Source organism: Calliopsis andreniformis, chromosome 3, assembly GCF_051401765.1.
Source record: "Calliopsis andreniformis isolate RMS-2024a chromosome 3, iyCalAndr_principal, whole genome shotgun sequence".
Classification (NCBI taxonomy): Eukaryota; Metazoa; Arthropoda; class Insecta; order Hymenoptera; family Andrenidae; genus Calliopsis; species Calliopsis andreniformis.
In genome coordinates this window covers 8,715,800-8,740,720 of record NC_135064.1, presented here as the reverse complement: position 1 = coordinate 8,740,720, position 24,921 = coordinate 8,715,800, and the positions used below count along the sequence as shown (strand labels likewise).

At 31.2% G+C, this 24,921-nt stretch overlaps 3 protein-coding genes across 8 annotated transcripts in view; 1 reads left to right on the top strand and 2 right to left on the bottom strand.

Moving 5' to 3' along the window:
• Positions 1 to 89: 89 nt before the first annotated feature.
• Positions 90 to 19,781, bottom strand: LOC143188958 (COMM domain-containing protein 4). Of its 4 annotated transcripts, none has more exons than XM_076393523.1 (8): positions 19,710 to 19,781; positions 2,246 to 2,296; positions 2,063 to 2,134; positions 1,776 to 1,841; positions 1,089 to 1,128; positions 649 to 849; positions 304 to 450; positions 90 to 221 (listed from the first exon to the last, which is right to left on the bottom strand). In XM_076393523.1, exons 2-8 carry the CDS (start codon positions 2,246 to 2,248, stop codon positions 184 to 186), a joined length of 567 nt encoding a protein of 188 aa, XP_076249638.1. In that variant the 5' UTR covers positions 2,249 to 2,296; positions 19,710 to 19,781; the 3' UTR covers positions 90 to 183. The 4 variants fall into 4 exon arrangements, with proteins under 4 accessions (XP_076249638.1, XP_076249637.1, XP_076249635.1 ...); XM_076393522.1 differs by adding an exon at positions 3,512 to 3,746 and having other exon boundaries at positions 114 to 450; positions 19,710 to 19,739; XM_076393520.1 differs by having other exon boundaries at positions 114 to 450.
• On the top strand, positions 9,977 to 19,485 carry LOC143177028 (uncharacterized). Of its 3 annotated transcripts, none has more exons than XM_076374782.1 (6): positions 9,977 to 10,049; positions 14,709 to 14,936; positions 15,059 to 15,186; positions 16,629 to 16,998; positions 17,230 to 17,419; positions 18,662 to 19,484. In XM_076374782.1, exons 2-6 carry the CDS (start codon positions 14,711 to 14,713, stop codon positions 18,795 to 18,797), a joined length of 1,050 nt encoding a protein of 349 aa, XP_076230897.1. In that variant the 5' UTR covers positions 9,977 to 10,049; positions 14,709 to 14,710; the 3' UTR covers positions 18,798 to 19,484. The 3 variants fall into 3 exon arrangements, with proteins under 3 accessions (XP_076230897.1, XP_076230896.1, XP_076230895.1); XM_076374781.1 differs by having other exon boundaries at positions 10,048 to 10,132; positions 16,638 to 16,998; positions 18,662 to 19,485; XM_076374780.1 differs by having other exon boundaries at positions 10,048 to 10,132; positions 18,662 to 19,485.
• Positions 19,782 to 20,561: 780 nt separating the features above from the next.
• Positions 20,562 to 24,921, bottom strand: part of Tk (tachykinin) — a 39,904-nt gene continuing 35,544 nt past the window's right edge. Inside the window, exons 5-7 of the mRNA XM_076375079.1 lie at positions 24,422 to 24,638; positions 24,077 to 24,302; positions 20,562 to 22,149 (exon numbers count right to left, since the gene is read on the bottom strand). Coding sequence (XP_076231194.1) covers positions 24,133 to 24,302; positions 24,422 to 24,638 — 387 coding nt within the window. The 3' untranslated portion in view covers positions 20,562 to 22,149; positions 24,077 to 24,132. The remainder of the gene's footprint in view (positions 22,150 to 24,076; positions 24,303 to 24,421; positions 24,639 to 24,921) is intronic.

Here is a 24,921-nt window from a genome sequence, read left to right as displayed (position 1 = left end):
TACTTCATATTTATGCGATTAAGAAGATTTATTTCAAGTGAAATATGGCCTAAGGATTGTGAGATAGGGAAAGGATCACAATAAATGATAAACAACATGATACATTATTATTATGAAACGTATATTGTTGTACACTGTTTTTAAATCGATAAACTTTATCTTGTTATAATAGTATTGTAGATTTCAAAGATTTTCCATCAGTGACTTCGCTCTCCGTAATTCTTGAGGGAAAAACGAGTGAAAAAATATTAAAAATACATGCATTTCCTTTCCTTTTATCGCTTATTAGCTGTAAAAGCTTACCTGTCAATAAAACTTGCACGTCCTCTTTCGAGATGTTAATAGTGGAATCTTCTCCAGTACCATCTAATTTTTTCAACTTGAGAGACACCGTAGAGAATGGTGAGGAATTATCGCAAGGTAAGACTTCGATCGACGACAATCGACTGACTGAAAGAATTTTACTGTAATAACACCTTATGAACGAGTATTCGAGAAGGATACGAGCCAAATGAGATTCGAGCAATTTGCATGTTTTAAAGGGCGATAGAAAAATGTGAATAAAATTAATAACCACCGCCTACACTTTTTCTGCGCTATGTATGCTGCCACATGCAGCGAATGTCAAAGTTGAAAAATCGTAATTACCCCTCAAAGACTGCGAGGATAGAGCAACTGTAATCTGAGGACAATGATCTGTGTGCAGTCTGGCAATTGCTGCGCTGTGCTCTCGAGGGAGACCAAGTTGCTGGAGTTCGCTACTTAAATCGGTGGCAGAAACTCCATATCGAGTAGACGATGAGAAGATCAACTCGAGAGCCGCTACCATGGCCTTTGCATCGCTTAGTTCTCTCGGAAAGAAGAACAAATAAAATAATAATGGACAAGGAAATGCTTTACCGTGATAGGCAATTAAAATATAGTAATACGTTTTATAGATTGATTTGAAATTACGTTGCAAGTGCAAATTATCATGAAAAATTAAATATAACAATTTGCAACAGAATCTTATACATGTGTTAATAATATTGCATAAAATTTTCTATTTTGTTGTATGACTAATTTTAAAATAGCAAGATTGTGCTTACCAACTTTAGCGTCTTGAATAATTTTTTTAACTTTTTCTTCCTGTAAAAAGAAACATAGGAAAAAATAGTAATTGCTTTTAAAGTCGATGAATTGCAAATTTAGTATGTAACAATGCAAAATCTGTTTCGATATTCATATAAATATAAATTATGGTAATTATTAAATGTAGTAGACACTCAAGTTAAACTATTGACTTTGTAACTGAGCTTGAGATGGATTGTAAAGTTAGTTTGCTAGCACTGCCATGAATTTGAGCAGCTTATTTATTTTTGAAGACAAGAACGAAAAGGAAATGATGCATCAGACAGGTCTAGGTCTTCTTGTTTCGCGCAAATTTAATCATGCTACTACTTTAATATATCACGTTAAGTTTTTTGGAAAAGCAGTACAAAGGCGCGAAATTCTTATACAGTGCATCTCTAAAATTTGATTTTCTACTTTTCACAGAAGAAAGAAAGAAAATGTCACGTACTCTAACGAGTTTGAGTGCAAGAAAAGAATACATGTAGTTGTACTTATTTTAGTTAAAATAAATAAAAAGAAATTGTAGACAATCGTATGAGCGTTGGTAATTGCCATTATTAAAATATTTTTTCTATTTCCTGTATTTTTCTATAATTATAATCTAAACGATACCATTTATATGGTAAATGGAAAACTAATTAATAAAATTGATCTTTACTTACATCAAGTTCTCCTTCTGCAAGATACTTTGCCACTGCTTGACCTAATAATTTAATCTTGATGGACGTCTGTACAAAAAAAGTAGAAAAATATAAAAAGAAATCTGTTAATAACAAAGGTGAGCAATTATTGAAATTGTATTAAATTGCGTAGGTATAGCTTAGTAAATGGATTAGAATAGTATATTTTTAAAATGTCATTGTACGAGAAAGAAAGTCTAATGGAATAAAAGTTTCAACTCATTGATTGTCCGCGTAACTTAAATGCATGTATAATATGAAATTCTTACCATACGTGATAACGTATTGATTTCCGCCAAGAGCCAATCAGGGCAATCTCCATCGCCTAGAAATCTGAATTTCTACGACAGGTAAAAAAAAAACACATAGTTTTAATGGATATTACACGTTAATGCACATTGCCGTTAAATGACATTTATTATTATGTATTTTAATACTCGGAGTTGTCTTACCATTCTTTCAATAGAACTTTTCTAAGTATACGGCAAACTAATTGTGTGTATCTGAAACAAAACAAATATTTTTAATACTTTTCTAAATTTTTCCAATTTTAAAAGTAAGAGAATTATTTGAAAGTGTGTATGTTCATGTACGATACATATGAAAATAAGAATTTATGCGAAAATTAGAAACGTCAAAATACGGAAATAGAATAATAATAAAATAAAAAAACTAGAATTTTAAAACGAGTTTTACAGTTGGGAAATAAATTGCATTTCAAAATCTTTTTATTTCTTTTTTATTTGTTCATACATTGAACATAAGAATGTTAAATGGATAGATTTGATAACTGTCTAGTCTGAAATTTAATTTTTTCGTAAGTTACAAGTAAAAAAGTATTTGTTAAAGAAAGAGAAACTTTGATTCAAAAGTGTTGGTAACTTAAAAATAGTAAATGTATGTTTACTGTGCGAGCAAAATACTAACTAACACCTCGTAACACCGATTTCTCGAATTTTATCCAGTACACAAACTCTGTTCCGTCGTGCTCAGAACAATTTCTTACTCGTCACTGTTTAGACGATTCATTCAAGTGAACTGCTTCAAAGACTATTTTGTGCGCTTGGACAGTTCTTACTTAGCTGGACTGCGCAACGTGTAGTGCCATGAAACATGTGTCCATGTTCTTTCACACAACATAAAGCTTTTATGAATACACAAAAAAAGCCATGCATTTCATTTCGTGAAGTTGCATACGTCTCAGCAGTTTTCATAAATTATATCATACGCTTGGCAGATTAGCAACACAATAAAATAATAATCTAGAAATACATCCAGGTGTACATAGAATTGTGTATTAGCTCCTATGCAGTAGAAACAAAGTAAATATGTTTAAAATATATATACAATTATTAAAAACAGTATAAAATTGTCATTATAATTATAGTTGTAATTATACAATAATTATTATCGTCATTGAGCGTTTTATCACATACAACATAAAGACAAAAAGAACACGCATAGAATCTGATGCGTTGTGAAACACAGAAATGATTTATTATGGCCATTTATGATTATCAAAAAAATAAGAAAGAAGAACATTACTTGTTAAAGATTTTTTAAGTAAGGACACTAAAGACAAATATGTATCTTATATTAAAATTCTTTATAGAGTGCTGTAATAGAAAGTGTAATGCGTATTCACAACATGATATGTAATTTCTACATTAAAGCAGAAACGTATAAGAACACGAAAACACGAAGAAAGGAAGTCATACGGTTGGTCGCTGAAATGTTTGCATTGTCCAGTCAAGTAGATTAAGATGGGCTATGTTTGTGGCAGAGCGAATTCCCTATGCAATCCCGCCAATCCTTCGACCGCAACGAGGTCACTTACAAGAGCCGCTGAGATTCACCATAAATACCGAACGAACTATCCTGTTGCAGTCATTCCTTACCTGTAGGCCATTGGGTGTTGTCGGAACAACAGGTGTGGTTGCTGCAACAGGTACGCTACGACACGGTATAGTAGTCATTTATCGATTTTGTCCTATTAGATATTTATGTATTCCAAAATTGATTCCATTGGTCAATAATTTCATAATATATTTATCATAAGATATTCTATTCTTCTTCGTAGGTACCATTTAATTAACAGTAAAAATAGCAAATTTGTTTGACCATAAGTAATCCAGAGAAATAATTTTTATCTATAGCTGTTTTTAGCATTATATAATATTATTTGATTCAAAATAAACACATTTTTAAAGAAATGGATTTAATTTAAAGCACAATAGTTATGATATAATTCGACGACATTCTACATACCAAAATAAAACAAAAGTCAAGAATGATAATACTGTGTTTGAGTTTTTGTTTTCTAAGTAATTACTAGTTGAAAATATGTTTGAGGTATCTGCATGTAATATGCGTCTGACTTAGGAACTTATTCTACTGCCAGTGCATTAACCATATAATACCTACCAGTCATTTGGATATTTTCGGTAGATTTAGCGTTTATAATACTTGTTTATCAATGTTTCTTTTGAATCTCAACTTTCGAATCAAAATGTAGCAAAATATATTAATATAAATGAATATACGTACACATATTAGTACATGTATGCTTTGTTAGCTAAAGAGACACAGCGAAATTTTAAACTCGAAAATGAAATAGCATAATCTACATAAAGTTTACTTGTACCAGTTTCGCGATTTGGAACCGATGACAATATTTTATCATGATGTGAACAGATTTCATTAACACATTCGAGTGAGGGGAAATGAACGTATAGAAGAAGCATTGACTTGCTTGGTCATAGTTACATTTTTCGTGTCCACACACGAAATTATTTACAAGAAAGTAGACGATTCTTGAAATCCAAAAATTGAAAAATAAAAAGGTTCTGAAAATATCTTTAATTTGATAATTTGACAATGAAATATTTTAATATAAGATATATTTCAGTGTTTATACCTACCTTTCGTGTGTTTATACTTTCTCTTTACAACTTAATTAAAGAAAATTGAGCACATTTTTGATTCCTTTGCGGAAGACAATCCAGTAGAAAAAACTGATTCACACAGACGTTTGGAAAATAGCCTATATACAGGTCAGCGAGACAAACCAGCAGATATACATAAATAAACGGACTTAACGTGGCAAAGCAGGACCGAATTTACAGTTTCCAGATCCTTGTATGATTATCAAATAATTAATATTTAATGCATTCTTTAAAAGGCGCCGTTCTAATACTTTCCCATCTATAATCAAAACTTGAGGCAAAAAGGCAAATGTAGACATGAATGGCTCATGAAAATCCGTTTATTTTAATATTTTTCAAGGTTCTTTTCAGAATGTGTTACTTGAATGCTACTTGACAGACACACGAAAATTTTGTTTTCTTTTACTGATTCGTCTCGTTGACCCGAGTATAGTAGAAAAATCCAGTTCATGCTAACATACGGAAGACAGTCTAGTAGAAAAAACCGGTTCACTTGGACATGCGTAGGATGGAATGAGACAGTGTATCGCGCGTCTACTGTCTATTACGATATCTTACTGACTCTGCATTTTTTTCGGTATCGTCAAAATCGAAAGTGGGCTATTATTGATTAAGCACAATTTCAAAGAGTACTGAATTAGTTACAGGACTTTATCATATTGCAGAAACTGAATCAACATAGAGTAAACGCTGTATAGTCAGCCATAGAAATATTTTGCAATAATATTACCTGCTTATAAACGAATTTTTAATATTTATTCTGTTGTAATAGCACAAAATACCTTTTACCCAATATACATTTTTATACATTGCGTGTTCTACAGGAAAAAAGTCATTACTCATCGAGACAGTGGTTTTAAGTGAGACGACAATGGTGATTCATAAGGTAATGAGAAAAATTAGTTGGTTCAAAGCCTATATCTACTATTTTTGTTTTGATATTTGTATAGTGATTCATGAATTTGTTCATGAAAGACTACTGATGTGTTTACAGTACAGTGAGCAACTTAATGGCTCACTTAAGTGTTAAATTTACATATTTCAATTATAGCAATATTTCACTCTCTGTACTAACATTAAAAAACAACTGTATAGCTAAATATGCTAACTAAACAAGATGGAAGAAAAATGGTACACTACAGTGGGTTTCACAGTTAGTTAATGTTTTAAATATATGTGAATGAATCTGTGAGTCACTATTAATTATCAAAAATAATGTTTACAGTAATAGGTGTTAATTCCTTGCCAGGATATTACGAGTTATTTCTTCTCTGATCTTTGAAGTATTTCGTTATATGCACATAACGAAAGGAAATAAAAGAACCTTCAAAGTTACACTGCCCTTGCAACACGATTGAAGTTTTAATCGTTGATCAAAATGAGAAATCTTTGCACAGATAGAGAAGAGTTCCCTCCCTAGAGTTATATTCCTCCCACGCTCGTTTATTCGTTTACTTGTCTGTTAGCTTTACAATGATACTGTCTCATTGGTGGACATTTGTCTAGGACTCATAAAAGACAAAAAATGTTGAAGCATCGCAAACCTTCTACAAGCTTCGACGGAAATTCAGGCCTTTTTTCTCGAGTAGTAGGATAATAATTTACCACTTCAGAAATATCAAAATTTATGATTCCATTTTGTGATTTGTATAATAAAATACCACTTAAGAATGAAGTTTGAATGTTTCCAAACACCTGAGAAAGAAGAATCAAATTGTGTTGTATAATTGAGAAAAATGCTAGGGAGATGCAATTTTGTTTCAGGAATTGAAGACCAGAAATAAAAACAGATATCAAGAAAGTGTAAATTTACAAAACAAAAATTTCGAATATTTGGACACTGTATATTTGAATAAGTATTTAAAATTTTGAAATCGTTCATATTGAGAAAATACGAAAAAGATAGTGGGAGTGTTGCGCGTAATTATAATTCTCGGTGCAAACCATAACCATTATTGTATTATCGTCAGAAACAAGAGCAAAGGAAAGACAATCCCCTTTATGCCGAGGAACCGAGTTGGATCGAAATCGAAAATGATTATATAGACAGCCTACCACGACGTTTGGGGTTTACTAAATCCTTTATACTTTCACGGAGCGAGAAGGTTCATCGGTTAAAGGGTATCGAGGAAATAAGGAACAATGAACCGAACTTGATGCCAGAAAGGAACAACAAAGCTGATGGTGGCAAAGGACATCGAAGGAAGACAAAATACTTCGATAGAGGAGGATAAAGAAATCAGGGGGCTGCAATCGAGGAAAGGAGGAGCTTATCAATGGTTTAGCCTATTGCGAAGATCCATTTTTTTTATGTAAGGAAGGGAGCACATAGTTGTGGGAAGTGATATATGTCAATCGAGAGATCAGTCGAGGACAGTTACCATTGGGACAACAGTGTGCAACATTGGACAAAAATTCGATCGTTATACTTTCAAGAGTTTTAGAATAGATAAGAGTCCAAAGGTAACAAAGAATAATCGAATGAGATATAGTTTAAAAGTGGTAAAGTTGATGTCTCAATTATTGCAATGTAATAATTAATATTACAAGGTAAAACAATAATCGGTAAATGCAAACTTAGTGGGTTGTAAAAAGACTTGTTTAAGTGATTTTATCTTTGCAAAGGATTTATTTTAGCAAGATTGTTAACTAAGAATTGTTTACTTTCCTCAATAGGAACTCTAAACCCTTTAAGTTTTAGAAGCTTTTTTAACATTTTGTGAATGTGAAATTTGAGACCTTTATCTTATCAATGTTACTACATCTACTATTATGGTTACCTTTAATCGAACGAATTATATGACGTACAAATTATTACGTCATACATATGCGAATTGTTTTATACTTTTATTGCATAAAAAAAAGAGATACTGTTAATTTCTGCTTAACTTCGACAAAATGATAACGTCGTCAGTCTGTACAAGCAAAGATCGTAAGAATGCTAAACGTTCTGGAGAAACGTTCCGACTCGTCTCGACTGGATAAATCTACTGACTGGAATTAATATCGCACTCGATTTAGTCTACTGTAATTTTAAGCGAGGTCTTCGTTTTACAGACAAAGGTCACTACCTATAATTTCAGACGTGATGTCAAAAATTATAGGGTCAATAACCTGCGTAAATACTAATTTATATCGTACTTACAATATACTGTGCACTGAAAGTTTAGAAACTCTTATCACATGTTAATAAAATAATAATGCAGAAAATAGTTTATATTGATTTCAAGTTATTATTTGTATGAACTATTGCAATGTCCTTTTTTTGAATATCCAAGGTGTTCAATAATAGCAAGAAAAGCATAAATGACGAAATGGCGTTTGGGGTTTTGTTTTAGAGCTATTAATTATTGCAAAAATAATTAAAATTCATGTGAAATATGTCTGACTTATGTACTGTTAGCGTGTACTAGTCAGGCCAGACACCACGAAATCAGTAGAACACGTCCCAAGTCAGACATATTTCGTGTGAATATCAGGCGTTCTTTAAATAATTAACAATTTGGAAACGAAGCCTGAAACGCAATTGTTATTCTTAATTTTCACCCTATTTTGACATGTAGAATCATTAAAATCTCTAAACATTTCTAACATCTGTCGTTGAACATTCTGTATAAAAATGGATATAACATAAAACACTTTCAATTCTCTCAATTCACAAAGCAATTTTGAAGTTTTCGTTCGTTGTATTGCATTTGTATTACTTAATTAGTTAACAACGTAATTGAAAGAATCGTTTGATCATTATATCTAATATTGATACGTCAGGGAATCTACTATCTTCGTACATCTTATCACATATTAAAGTGGCAACGAAACGTTGTGCAAGACTGAAATTTACGATAGTAATGCATGATAATCTTTCAGAGCGCACAGTAACGCATTTTTAACCGTTATGCGCACATGCTACCCCTATAGTTTCCTCATATATTCAATTTGTCTTTGTATTTTCAAAATGTCGTCGTTTTTTTATGAAACAAAATTTTTGTAATGTATAGTGTCGCTTTATAACGTACAATCGCGTTGAATAAAAAATAAAGGTTGAACAACCGAAAAATTAATAATTAAAATTAAAAATTCTTTTACAAACGTTTAAACAAGAACGATAGAGATGTAGTGGAAGTATATTGCACAGTAATATCACAGCTCCCAAAAGTCCAACGCCGAACATGCGAACCGATCGACTCTGTCCAGATTTATATTTTAATTTGTACTCACTGTACTTTCATGCAAAACAAAAATTCAATTATTCGACACTAATTCAATACCATGCATATCCTTCTGAATCCTAAGGTACGTATGTAAAATAGTCACGCTGCGGGCTATTCGTCTGAAATATGGTTCAAAACTTAAAAAGAAGCGACTAAAGCATGATTAATTACAAAATGAGATTACAAGTGCATTTTCGATATCACTATGCTGAATTTAGGTTTACCGCTTCTACGTCGTGTTTGAATATATGTCAGCATATAAGTATAATCGTATATGCACTACTAGTTAATAATGTTATGTTATAGAAAAATGAAGAGAAACCAGAAGAAAGCATACTTATGAATTAAAACATATACTTATGTTTTGTTTAAAACGATTAAACTAAGAATACGATTAAATATGAATATAGGATGAAACTAAAAATTTTAAACAGAAGAAAGAATATTTTTTTCAATAAATTTTGTACCTACCGATAATAACAAGTAGTAATCAACAGACTCACAATAAGATATTCAAAATCAACTCATACTTATTTAATTTCCCAAGCTAATTTTTCAATTTGTGACACATGTAACTCCCAAACTTCAGTGTTTCTGTTAATATAATTAAATATAAAGTGTTTCTGTCCGTAATAATTTGATCACCCACTGCAACAGGGAAATCATATTTCCAAATTCATCTTTCCGTTCCCTCGTTACTTCTAGCCCACCCTATACGTGCAAAAGACCAACAGTCAAATAAATTTCGATCTCATCAAGGTACGTAATAACTGGTTCACCATTGGTGGATAAAGAAAAGCACCGAAAGAAACAAAAATGATTGAGGTAAAACGAAAGAGAAGGCAGAAAGGGGGCAAGTGGAAAAATGGGGAGGCACAGGTATTAAGCACGAAAAGGTAATAGCAAGAATGATAGAGGTGGCAAAATGCTGGGGTTGATTTTTGGACCAATTGGAGAGTGCGCTGGGGAAGCACGTGGTGGGTATAAGAAGAGCGACGCGTATGGTTGCTGGCCACTGTACACCTCATTTTACTGGAGCTCGCAGGTGCTGCGCCGCTCCAAGCCGCGAGTATCATCTACCCTTCTCGAATAGGAAACAAGTAAGTGAACTTAGAATTTATCGGCTCGAGAAGTTCACTTATGTTGCAATAGTTGTTCATGAGACGTCATTTCAATATCGAAGGTGAGTTACTAATTAACCGCCTTCGTGTGTGTATGCAGTGTGTATTAGTGTGACTGTGTGTGTGGGAATGTGAGAAAAGGTTTAGTGAAATAAATACAAATATAGACAATGTGATTTTTAAACATTCAGGTAATATATTGCATAAACATTAATGAATAATCAATTATATTTATCACATATTTAATTATCAGACATTGGGAAGATAAATAATGTGAAGTGTGGAAAGAAAAGTTCGATGTACAGTTTAAGAAATTAATTGAACACATTTTAACGACAGTAGTTAACATTTCTTCAATGTAAAATACATAGTTCTTTGAATATACAAGGAGTTCAACTTTGAGATTACACAAGGAGTTCAACGTTTTAATATTTCGTTGAAATATTAAAAATTGTAATCGTTGGCCGCGGTGACTTTAAAATTCATAACCTTTTAAGCTGCTCATAAAACTAGTCACCATCATAAATACGTACCATTTAGGGATTCGTAAATTAAAAGTCGCAAGAAGCAAACAATTGTTCCAAGTTAATAATGTTCTTAATGAGGGGAGAAATTAAAATCCCATCGAGAGGAAAAATAATTTCCATTCAGAAGAAAATGTAATTTGGTATTCAAAATATTTATAATGTACATAATAGACAGAATACAACGTAGACTCGAAGTTTATCCATTTCCTTGTACAAAACGTCAATTTCTAAGAAATGATTTTGGACTAGTGCGAAAACATGCGTTTCAGAAGGAAAGTTTCTATTATCAAATAAAGTACTAGATGCAAATAGCTTGTGAAAACAAATAAGTACTTGGATGACAGGTTTGAAAGCGTGCGCTAACTAAGTTTCAACACGCATGCTGACGAAAGTGCACTTCTTCTTTTTCCGTATAGAGTGCCAACAAGTGTCCATTCAACTATCATTGTAAAAGTGCCAATCGATGAGAAGAGCAGATATTAGACACGTTAAGTTTGGAAAAGATGCTGCAGGATGCACTTTTGAGTTTTCGTACATTAAAATTTGGAAACTGAATCCTACCCATTTATAATTGAATATTTTCCTATTTTCATTTTTTAAGTAAAAATTTATATACAGATGAAAGAAGGAAAGAAAGAAACAGAAAGAACGACAATACAAATTTTTATTTTAACACGTCCTATGATTTATAGATCACTGATGACTCACGATATTGACTGTATGTAGAACTTGCATTAAATAGATAGACACATGCATAATTTGAAACCAAAGTTCAATGGAAGACAAAGATTGAAATTTTCGAGAAATTAATACAAGGATTATTTTCAACACAAACTTAATTTTTTTTATATTCTCATTTTTAAAATATTCATATAGAAGTTTAAATTCTTCTACCTAAAATTATACAACGAATGAAGTACTATGTTTTTGAACTTGCTCACCCAGTACATGTACTAAATTATTAAGGATTAGACTAATGCGACTTTAGCAAAAGCGCGCAATTAGCAAATTATTTTTCGTGTAAAAGATTGTAATATGTTTATGCTGCCCTCTTATAAAGACTTTGCAGATAATGTTTTTGTCCCCATATTAAATCTTATGCTCATGTATTGCTCGTTTTCATTGAAATTAATTGTTGCATACGACTAAATATAAAAATGAGTACGTACTTTGTATATTCATTTCTATTTATACTTCAAGTGGGCAACCATAGGTATTTTGCAGAAGATATTGTTACGAATTTGTGCTTATTTATGGTGACTGGCTATTTGTTTTTTATAAGATGCATATCAAATCTTGCTAACAATAGCACAGTTAATCGAAATTAACAGTGTTATACATCGCTGAAATAAGAGCCTTCTGTATTGAAATTAATAGGGAGAGTGTTTAGATAAAAGAATATTTAGACAATAGAACACTTACTTTCTTTTATATTAAACTTCATTTATTGAACGTTAGAAAGGTCATAGAGGGATAAAAAATATTCATAACTTAGTGCTTTCCATTAAGATTACTCGTGCACATCTTCAATAATTTGTTTTTATGTTAAAAAGTATGCAATTATAAATATACAATACAAAATAATTTAAGTAATTTATTAATGTTTAGTAATAACTAAACAAATAATTTAAATATCGTGTTTATTTTCTATTACAATCAAAGCTAATCACGAATCTTTCAACAACCTGAGCTTCCTAACGTTAGAAATGAAAAAATTGATCATTTATCTACATATTTTGGGATTTCGTATTTTCATTACAAGTAATTATTTGCACCTCAAATCATCGAAACCCTTCTTCAGGTGCAATGGATGCTTCGATATAAAAAAGAACCTCAATTATCATTATCTTCGTTTGCTCTATAGTGTCAGCCTTATAGTAAACTGTCAAATAAAGGATATAATACATCATATGTTAACACTGGATATTTCTAATATGAAAAAACATGTATTGCTACGAAACACTCTTTACTGTTAGAACGTTCGAAATTTAGGGTTCATATTTGAACAATGAGAATTTGGATACAGAAGGCTCAATTCTGTATACAAATTAAGTTGAATTTACAGTCATACTTTACATCTATATTATTTACTGTGACTGTTTGATCTCATATTTGACTATATAAAGTAGTGGCCAATAAAATTGCATCACTTTTCTAAAGTACACTTTATTTATGTTTATTGCATATTGAATCAGTTACATTACAAATATGGTAAATTATATTAAACTGTTTTATAAATTAAACTTCTAGGTGAAAAAAAATTAATCAACCCTTTAATGCTCACTAACAAACGATTACTACTTATACGAAAGTTAAACCAAAACTATTGATACTTTTAAGGCGGTGCAGTTTCCACGTTCACTATCCTATGACCTTTTTTTATTCTTATACACAATGTCTACTACACTACGTCAAAAGTTTCACAAAACTTTATCCTTTACACATGATACCAAAGAAGCCCATTTTCTACCACCCTCCAAGAGTATACAAGCACTTTTATCCAATCACATTCCTTTACTACGTTCCTCTTGAAAATATGCGAAACAATGATTATTGCCAGTTTAGTATTATAACTAAGTACAGCTAATGAACTATCAATATGACATTAAGAATTCAGAAATGTTGCTGTCAGCAAATATTTCACGTTTTTCTCATAATTCAGAAAGGTGTTAAAAAAATATCAATAGGATTGAGTGCAAAAAAAAGGAATCGTTAACTTGATCGCCCATAAAATTAGCAATTTTCAAAAATAAAGAGTTGTGCGAAGTACAATGATAAAAGAACATGTTACAATGACATCAGACATTGTAATAAATTCTGAATTTCTAGGGATGGGAAAACGCAAGCTTCGCGCGTGGCTTCCTTCGTGCGAAAACCACAGGTTTTCATTTTCTTCCTACATCCTTCGTATTTAATAAATTTTGCTGAACTGTATATTAAGCAAAAACATGATGTTACACCATGTATATATGTAAGCAGCAGAAATATTTACCTTGTATTACATGTACTTAGTGATTTACGGAAATCAAGACTGTTAACACATTGATGGCATAAAGAGGGAAATTAAGTTTTAAGAGGATGCAGTTAATAGGCATTTAAGAAGTTACAACACCTTGGGCCTTCAGGGTCGATTTTTCGATTTTCTTTTTCATAATACAAAAATATATTGTCCATAATGACGCTCATTCTGTACTCTATGTCGTCTAAAAATGTCATTTTGATAAAGCGAATAATTCTTGAAATCGAAGAACAATCGAGAACACGGTAATTCTTGGCACGAAAATAAGTCAGAAATATAGAATGAAATGTTTTCATATGCAGCCCCGTTTTCGAGAAAAGTATACTTATTTTAGGCTTGTAAGATTAAACGTTTGATTGATACTGATATGATCATTTTTGAAAAGAACTGTTTCTTTTATGTGTACAACTAAAAACATACGAAAGTAAGACTTAAGGATTTCGAGGACTAAGTGCCTAAACATGGTAATGCGACATCAAAAGCGACATCTTCAATACTTTGTAAATTTTTAAAATAAATGCCTATCAATAAGTTATTTAAAGTTAGTGCCTGTTCTTTAAAATTATATCGAATTTCGAGTAACATTGTTTCTAAACATGGGTATATTTATTGAATTTTCAAATTTCATTTTTTTAAGATGGGTTCTTATATAAAACCAATTTAATAATATCGCCCATTTGCTGCAACAATGGCATAACTCAAAAATCATTTGCGAGAAATGAGGATATAACTTCATTTCATGCAACAACAGTTTTCATATTAATAATTAAAAAACAGTTAGTTTCTGGGTTATGTCATTCTTATAGCAAAGGAATGATATACATATTTACGACTTATTTTTACATCAGAAAATACTTCCTCTTCGTTTCATTCTTCCTTTCTTGTCATGATATTAAAAATACTCTGTATATTCTCTATTTTTGCGCCACCAGAATGGCGCAATTTTTTTTAAACGACCTTTTTCAGTAGTTACTCATAAGTGTAACTTTGAATGGTAATCGTTAAAATGAAATTCTAATTCATTGCTTTGTGATCTACGAAGATCATCTATGTCGTAAGAGCTTTAATTCTCCTCGAAACCATTTGTCTCAGGCATGTGGGTGTTGCTCCCGATCGTTTCGATTCTGATACCAGCCACTGTTGGCAATCTCGAAACTGACAGCGTTCGAGTGAATATAATACAATTAGAAAATGGGAATAACGACACGCTCGATGATCGAATGGGAAAGTCTGCGATCGTCTTGTCGAAAGAGTGGAAAAAGGACGAATCGTTTTCAACAGGGAGAAATAAAAAACAAACTGACCCCAATAATGCGTCAGGTGAGAATTAACGACAGTTATATTGTTCCCTTGATAAGATTCTAACTTTTTTCTATATTCTTTGAAACTACACTCCTGTGTAGAAAAATGCAATGCAACGAATGCATGTGTCTTGATTCTAGATGAAATGAAAGGAAACGAAAACCTCCATAGTATTGAAGATAATGAGAGACGCGATTCGGCTGTGAAAATCGTCGCAAAGAGGGGGGAAGTTCTAAGATCTTGGTTTGATTCGTCTGCAAACGACAAGGTATATTAATGATAAACATTTGAAAGTAAGATAATAGATCTGTTAAACAATGCATAATGGACTCCTTTAAGCAGTGGAAAAAATGTCGAGTTGTAAAACAGGCAAAAACATAACTAGAAGTACGGTTACTTACAGTTGGTTGAAGTGAATTAATTAAAATTTTGCTTTGAAATATAACATGTGATTTCCTTTATAAACTTTAGCTGACGCTGAGAACTGTTTTGAAAGAATCTTTATCATGAAAAGTCTAAAAAAGAAATCCAAACTTTTTAAGTATAGCAATAGCCTGGAGTTATGTCTTAATTGGTTTTAAAGTAATCCATGTATTTTATTACATATTTTGGAACCTGCTCTTAATAATAATGGCTATATAGCCTCTACTATCTACATATAACATATAACTTTTTTTTCGTTTGAGCACTATACATTGTTTTATTATTGTATTATTGTTTTGACATTGCTTAGAGTATATGTATATGCTAAAGTAATTAAATTACTAATATTGCATGTTCTTTACTCATCAGGCAACTTTAAGTTGTATCGAGCATTTGTTTACTTTTTTTAGTAATACAATTCGAAGTGAATTAATTAACATACACTGTAATTTCTCGCTATAAGCTTGTTGTTATATTCAAAATGTGAGATGAGTAAATGCTGAAAAAACGCCTAAAATACAGGTGAAATATATTTGACTCATTCTACTGACATCGCTGCATTTGATGTGACTTGTGATTTACGCCTCTAGTAGAATAAATTTCTAATTTCTGACGCTTCTCGTCAAATACCCTACACAGGACGACAGAATTTTGCTTACGCTACCATCAAGGATCCAGTTGCTAATCAGAACCCCATTTCTGATCAGTTTAGTGTTTAAATACATATATGAACTTTATTTTGATAAAAATCAGTTCCAAAAAATTAGTAAATAATTGTTACTTATTTTGATATTTATACGTGAAATTTAATAGCTAATAGTAAAATATAATTTAAGTGATCAGCTATTGCTTCCTTTATATGTTTTATTTTTAGAATTAAATTATGATTTAATTATTATTGTTTTTACACTTTTTCAATAAAAAATGGAAGATTACACATGGATTTATATGAATAACAAAAAATTGTTTGGATTTAGTTAATTTTTTCGTAAATATGTTAGGAAAACCATGCTAGTTACTCTGAAGTGATCAGGATGTAGATTCTTGAGGGTAATTGTCATACTCATCTATCATTCACATTTCTAATAAGAGCAAAATGGTCTACCAGCAGAAACACAAGTAACTTTACTATAAACTCATCTAAATACGAGGCGTAAGCTTACATCGAAGGAACATCGTATGATTAATCTTAGACATTTCCACTAGCATGCGCATGTAACTGTGTGAGCAGAATTAACTGTATTATGTCTACACATAATGACAACACGAGGAAATTCTCGAACATAGAAATTTCAGAGTTCTAATCAAGGGAGAGAGGATCCTTGGATCTATTGGTGGGGAGACAAGAAGCATAATAAACAAATAACCATTCGGCGATCGATTCCTGCCTCATGGTCCCAATCCGTTGAGCTCCCATCGTTTCACTATTGGTACGGGAAACGAGGACAGATCGGTGCCCAATCGAAACGAACGAAACCCATGTACTCCGATGGGGACGATAAGGACGCATTTATGGACAGATACAATGCTAAAAGGGAGGCAGAGATTGAGAAGGTCAGGTGGATACCTCGGTTTGGTAGCTGGAATGGGAAAAGAGCACAGAAATGGTCAAATCAAGAATCTAATCGACAACTTCTAATGAAGCCCAATCCTGACGGTGAGTCACGTCCAGTTCTTATCTTCAAAGATCAGTAATATGTAAGGCAGAATATTTTTTATTAGGCGATCAACTCATTATTTTGTAATCAGGCGGAAACATTACATGCTTTAAAGTTCAGGTGAAATGACGATTTAAATAATAGTGAAATATACCTCTTTCGTTTTTTATAGATAGACTGATAATTTGACTAAATTTTGCTGTGTCAATAATACTGTTCTATTTCACCAGTGTACTTGAAGGAAACCGCTGTACAAATGAAACCTGAAATACGTGCGATATTTGATGAATGGGAGAGAAAATGTAACAACTTTCCCTGCGATATCTCTCTCCACGAAATTAATGAAAAGAACAAGAATGATTACATGACGAGGGATGAGATTGCTAACGCCAACGGCAACGATAATCACAGCGATAATTGGTTTGTAACATCAACCTTCATATCGTATTAATAATAATAGTAGTACAAAATTTTTTATTATTGACAAATTTGTATAATAAAAGTAGGCAGAGAAAAATGAAACATATAAAAAAAAATCGAATAACTTTTTCATTCGATTATTAACGTGACAGATATAAGGTAGGTTTACACAGTTTTGCTATATTAATCTTTAAAGCATTAAATTATTTTTCTAAATAATCATTTAGTGAATTTTCATTGTAAACACATAATAAAATTCTGAATGAAAAATTGTTTAATATTTATAAATTGAAAAAAAAAACAGAAAGTAAATTATGGAGGAAGTCTCACACAAACAGAAATTTCGATATTTATTTTATGTACAATATGTTTAGGTTTCAAATGTAATGGATAAAATTTCAATGATATACAAGATGTTCGGTAAGAGGTGTCAGAAATTTTAAAGAGAAATTCTATATGCTAAAATAAAAAAAAAAAAAACAATTGAGAATGACAAGATTGTGTTTAAGGTTTCGTTTCTAGGTGATAGTGAAAAATACGTACATCTAAAATGCACGAAAATTGTGTCTGACTTAAGACTTATTTTACTGCTGGCGTGCATGACCCCATTAAGACGCAGCGATATCAGTAGAATTGATTCTTATAGTCAGACACATTTCACATGTATTTTAGACGTTTTCACAGCACCTAATAACTTGACGATATTCTTGATTTTCTTCTTATTTATTCTCTTTACTATTATATGTAGAATCACTTCTTAAAATGTCTGACACCTGTTGTCGAACACTGTGTTAACGTTACTGTCGGCTTTATTAACTCATAAATCATAGAACGTATTCACTGAGTAAAAAGTAAGGACCGACCACGTTCTTTTTATTAATATTTTAGTACTATTTTACAACTTTTACACAAAACACTGTATATCGAGATTTCTTTTCTCTACAGATGCTAAACTAATGCTTCTTAATTATTCCAATTTTTACGTTATAAATTTTTTATGGACGACGAATTTGAAGACACTTGTAAAATTATGCATTCTTGCTTTATTTAAAATTTTTCAAACGTGACCTTGAAATTTATGATTAATCATACATTTACGTTAAATAACTTTTAAATGGATAGCAAAAAGTTGTTAAATGCCACTGGACGTTAAGATTAGGAAAAGAATTAATTATTACAAGAATTCATTTGATTTCTTTTTCCTTTTATAGATTTTATAAATCGTGTTTTGTCTTGTTACAGGCTGACAGTAGCATTAAACAAAAAAGGGGAGACAATACCATCGGACGGAGTATGGTATCGGAAAAAAGATACAGAATCGCACGACCGTTCAAAACCTCAGAATGTAGACCCCTTTTTCTGTCCATGGTGTGGATAAAAGTAACTTAAAAATTTACTTTTAACGACCTCCTATCCGATCATATTAAACCGAACTTTTAAATTCGCTAATAATTTTATTTTCATCCAGTTTCATACTTGTTTCTCCTATGAACATATTACCTAATCCACCACACATTACAATACATTATTTCTGTCCTATTAACATGATTTCTCAATACGTTTTGGAAAATTCTATTTCTTTTCTGAGTAAACAACAGATATACTGATGTTTATGAAGATTGAACTGTACTAACATTCACTTGAACACAAAATGATAAACAGTGAAAAGGCACGAATTAAATGATTATAGCGAATGACTTGTCTGAGAGAAAGGTAAATATGAGATTTATTTGTTATTAATATTATGACAGTATGAAAATACGCTTACTACGGTTGCGACCAAAAAAAAAAAAAAAAAAAAAGAAACAAATATTAAAATGGAGTACTTTTGTTCTTGATGCAGAAGCATGCTGCTTCTGATAAATAAACTATTGTTGGTAGACTTCGTTTCGTTTCTTGTCAACCACTCTGTATTTCTTCTCTTTTCTTTCCATATAAGTATGTGTACATAATTAGTTTGAATGTTACCCATGTGTGTGTGCAAATTTCATTTTGACAATATGGGTTGTCATTAGTTTTTTTTAATTGACTAGGATATAACGCAGATAAGTGTTTATACACCATAACTTAATATTTATAATAGAGAATTGATATAACACTAAACGTTGAACAATGTATTATATGTAAATAAATATTTGGATGATTAAATGTGTTGTATTGTTTATAAATGTTTATAAACAAAGTGTATCGCGTATTTTATGATATATTATTGAAATTTTAATACACATATAAATGAAGAAGTTCATGCATTAGCAACAAAAAATACAGTTGTGTAAAAGAAGTAACTTACCGAATCGAAATTATTGTCCAAAATTGTTTTGACAGATTGAGGCGCAGAGGTTAGGTATGAGTCCACCCACAATGCTGTTGGTAAGATTGTACAGGTTAGGCAACTTGAGAAACTGCCTTGTGAGGTTTTGAGTCGCTGTCATCTGACGCGTTGTTTATTGTTTATATTTTAATATTTTAAAAAAATTGAATAAATTCTTCTATAGAATTACATACTACTTTTTACTACAGACAATTAGAATAAGGACAACTTGTATCGTGGTAGATTAATGAAAGAAAATTCAATTTCATCTTAACATCATATAACCTATTTGGGATCTGTAGCAAGTACTTTATATTTAATTTTACTTTTGTATTTTGTAGACATATTAATTTCTATGTAGTAAAAATGAAATGTATTTTTACATAATTTTCCGTAAAGATTTTTTCCTTTTGTAGAACTTGATTTAATTCAAGTGAAATAATCTAACCATTGATTTTTAAAATTAATATTAATATTAAAGTTAATAATTTAAACAAATACTAAATTTGTTAGTATGTGAATAATATTGTCTTTCAGTAAAGTAATTAGGAATATTGAAAAATTTAAAGATATATGTTAGATAAACACTAGAGAATGTAGTATAAAATTTTTGATACAATATTTCATAGAGTATGTATATTGTAAAATTTCTATCTTACTAACAGTTTTTCTCTATATCATGATGTAGGCTACTTATTCTTTTTTTAATATTTGTAATATATTATTGCATTTATGATTGATAATACAAATATTTTAATTTACTTGGATAATTAATTTTATAATATAAAATCTAATTTAGCATTAAAGGGTTATAAGTATCAATTACATCTATCAACATAATGGAATGCTTTTATTGATATGTATTTAATTACTCACAGGTACATAGACATACATTGTATCTACCAAATAGCATATGATGTATGTATACAGGATAATTTCTTTAATTTGCAGATACATTTGTACACCATATAATCCCCTTTTCTTTATTCTTTATACTGCATTGGTACAATAGCATAAGATCTAAATAAGTCTTGCACAAATTGCAACATTGCTTACTTGGTATTAATTAGAAGACCAAATAACTTATGCAGTATTCTCCCCCATTCTCCAATTTATCTAAAGCTTCTTTTTTACGTACAAACCATATGAGAACTCACATAAATTCTCATCATTATGAAAATGCAATGATTGTACAGATTCCTCTCAAAATTATCTACAATAAGCTTTATAACGGTCCTCGAGAAATGGGAATCAAAGAAAAATGATATCAAAAAATACTCTAAGCTCTAACAAAATACTTCTATACAATCATTACACCAGTCTCATGTTCAAAAACCATGTACACACTTTTCCACTTTCTGCCAATCCTACCTCTTACACTTACAAACGTACATATTTATAAATAAACATATGTATACCCTAATAAAGAACATGGTCCATAAGGAATTTTCCAATGTAACAATGACAAGCCAACTAACGGATAAAAGTACGTTAGTGCTTATTTGTTGGTATACAGTATACACTGAATATCTGGATTGCATATATCAAATATTTTTGAATATAAAGGAGTATGGCAAGATAACTGGTTTAACTGCTCCATAAGTTTGTTATATTTCAACCAAGATACTAATGCTTGTTTGTCAGAGCTTACTTTTTCATGACACACCTCATGAGTGACATTAAATACGTTATACATCAGGCTCAAAATACACTTGCAGTTTTGGGTCTGCTGTATGCGTATGCCTTCTATGTAACAATATCAGTTTCTTGTGTTCTTAATTCAAAACGAATGCGATATTTTCAACATGCGACACTGACCAAATATTCGTCGTCTAATGTGGGATAGTGTTAATGACATGAAGTCACTTTTGCAACCGAGCACGCGAACTAAAAAGTTGCTTGCCAATGTTTGACTCCCTCGAAGCATAAGTTTCTATATACGTATTCTACATATATACATATCGATGACTTAATATTCAGCGGAAAATAGAATCCTTACCAATAGAACTTACTCTTCACTCCCATCTCTTGTATTATGTTACTTTCGTAGATAAAAGGATATTCGTCGCCTATGTTATTTTTTAACAGAAATGTCCAATAAGGAAGAAACAGAAATGGATAAAATTCTCTTTGTATGACTGTGTAGAAAGATACGAATCAAAATGAAACTAGTTCATAAAGTTCAGTTTAGCATCAATGTAGAATATTTTCTTGCAACAAGCATCCTGATTTTAACAGTCATGATGAAACTGACGCACCCTGTTTTCACGTTGATGTTTACTAATTCGATCAATTTAATATCCGTTCGGACAAGAAAACTAATATGACACACTAGTAATAATAGTAGTGGTAGTAGTGGTGATGATGGTAGTGATGCATAATTAATGCTGATAAGAGCTGTAGTACTACCGTTGAATACCTGGAACCAAAAGCAATCTTTCTTATGAAAAATTCAAGTACTTCTTTTCATAAAAAATATCATGCAATCTACTTCGAATTTGTATATCTATTCATGATCACTAGTGGCAAAATACAAGGAGTTTTGTATTTACAATATGATTCCAAATAAAAAAAATAATGCAAACAAATACTAACTTCGCGTATTTAAAAGCTAAGTTTAAAGAACAATTTTATTCTACATTTATAAGTTATTAACCCCTCAGGAACGATGGACGTACGTCATAATATAAAATGCTTATAATATGTATCATATTATGCTCCTTTTTAACAGAATTTTTTGAAATATATTTTCAGTCATTGTAAAAATACTGTATCATTTTTTAATAATCGAAATTTTTCTCCGTTTGCACAATGGAGCAATCTAGCTAAAAGTATTCCGCCTTTGAGGAGTTAAGTTATCTTATAAATATGTACTCACAAGAAATGGTTTGTAGATATTCGCCTCGAATTGCTTTGATTTTTAAATACCTATGTTATACACGTAGAGGACCGAAAAATAAGAATTACGTGTTTTTATATTTTTGCTCGTTTTCATATTTATCATGCCAACATTTATTTCTGACTTAAAAGATCATTATAAAATTTGAGATAAATTTAATTTGTGTCATAATTAGCTGTATGGATGATGTTCTTGTCATCAGTCACCTGTATCAAGGGGTAAACAACCCCTAATCGTTAAATGTATACTAGTATAAAAGACTTAAAGCCTGTAAGGAAATTTATAAAATCTATATGAAACCTTACAATATGATATAAATTATTTTGTTATAACAAATTAGTGAATTTATAACCTTCTACCACTATTAGGGTCTGGGGGGTGAACCATTCCTAATTAGTCAATGCTTTTATATAGTAAATAAATACAAATATTTTAAAATTAAATTTGTTGTTATAAAATGATATCTAATATAACATAATACATAATAACATACTATTTTTATGACAAATATTAATCGTAAGAATTACAGTAACATCTTAAAATAAATCATTTCATAAACTGTATCTACATGTCTTGTAAAAAATTCAAAATAAAATTTAAGTAATTGTATACTTATGGGTATGTATTGTTGACAGTAAGATAACTAGGCACTTGAGGGTTATTTTCTCAATAAGCAAAATTGTAATTGTCATCATCATTTGGTACTCAATTTTCACAAAATAGTCATTGCATGAATTTACTTTATTTCTTTCTTTCTTGAATAATCTTTACATGAACAAGTTCGTAGTAAGCTAGTAGTAGTTAATTAATTAGGGGTGGTTCACCCCCTCGCCCAGGCCCCAATAGGGTAGGAGGTTATAAATTCACTAATTTGTCATAACAAAATAATTTCTATCTAATTGTGAGGTTTCTTATGGATTTTATGAATTTTTTAAAGGTTTTAAGTTTTTTCAATAAGTATGTATTTAAACGATTAGGGGTAGTTTAACCCTTGACAAGGGTGATGAGAACATCATCCATACTTCTAGTTATGACGTAAATTAAATTTTTACCAAAGTCTATAATGATCTGTAGATCAGCAATATAACTTTTCGCATCACGTCTTATAAATTTTGTCATGATAAATATGAAGAGCGAATTATTTTTCGCTCTTGTATAACATCAAACAAAATCAAAGGAATCGGAAGTGGACAGTTAAAAACCACTTTTTATTAGTATCGCTTCTTATTTTACATTTTACGTGCTAACACAAACAAGTAGAAATATTTTGGGAGAAGTTTTTAGGGTCGGATGGAAAGGAAGCAGGTTTTGAGAAGTGTAGGGTAATTGTAAGTGCATCAATAATTGAATACAATCACACATAATATTAATTTCTGTACTGACTGTAATAAGCTTCGATAATGATAGGACAATGTTATAAATGAACAAGTAGAACTAACTAAATCACCTAATGACGTCAACGAATTTCCATCCCCGTGCGTCCTTTTCATGTCACCAGACACATTAAAAAATGGGTCGACCCAGTAAAGACGATGACTTTTTGCCTCTGACTCCGACGAACTTCCCTCGAAACTCCCATCGTGGATTCTTCTTACCTCGCACTCCGAGATATCTGAAGGGAGTCCGTTTCTCAATTTCGTACGCTGCCAAGTCGTTTCCTCGATTGTCTGGCCCTACAAAGGTGAAAGAGAAGTTCGTAAAAAAAGAAATAACGAAAATGTAGAATGCGATGCGCGCATCACTCGGGGACATTTAATTGTATTCCTTTTTACGATTACGTTCCGCGATTTACCTTGATAGTCCATCGTCGTTCTCACAATGTTTGAACTGGGCCTGTACATCTCTGACGCGTCCCTTTTACCTCTCATTCCGTGGAAACCTATTCGAGCCCTTTTAAAGTACTCGCTGCCTTCCGTATCTTGAAAATCTGCACCCCGTTTCACGTAATCGAAAGGTTCGACCGGGTAATCTACGTAATTGTCGAACGTGTCTTCTTTACCTCGCATCCCCTATCAAGGTTTTTAAGGGTTTTCTTAACGCATGAATTTATTCATACTTAACACGTACCATGTTACTGTGGAATTTTGGGATTTCTGGGCCCTTTATAAGATTCTAGAAGCTGCTTAATTATTGTGCATAATTTGTGAAGTCTTTTTTTTTAAATGAAAATTCGATTTATGTAAAATTTACTAGGTTTTAGAAATAGTATTTAAAAATATATCTTCCTGCATGAAACTACGATTTTCAATTCAAAAATACAAATCATTGAGTAGTTTTGAACGATGTACAATA

Excerpts from the sequence above, each read along its gene's own strand:
- LOC143188958 (XM_076393520.1), bottom strand. Across the intron at positions 1,842-2,062 it reads TCAATACGTTATCACGTATG|ACGTCCATCAAGATTAAATT; the intron begins GTAAGAATTTCA and ends TTTTTTGTACAG. Across the intron at positions 1,129-1,775 it reads TTGCAGAAGGAGAACTTGAT|GAAGAAAAAGTTAAAAAAAT; the intron begins GTAAGTAAAGAT and ends TTCTTTTTACAG.
- LOC143177028 (XM_076374780.1), top strand. The coding sequence starts at position 10,108 with ATGAGACGTCATTTCAATATCGAAG. Across the intron at positions 10,133-14,708 it reads ACGTCATTTCAATATCGAAG|GCATGTGGGTGTTGCTCCCG; the intron begins GTGAGTTACTAA and ends CATTTGTCTCAG. Across the intron at positions 15,187-16,628 it reads ATTCGTCTGCAAACGACAAG|AAATTTCAGAGTTCTAATCA; the intron begins GTATATTAATGA and ends TCTCGAACATAG.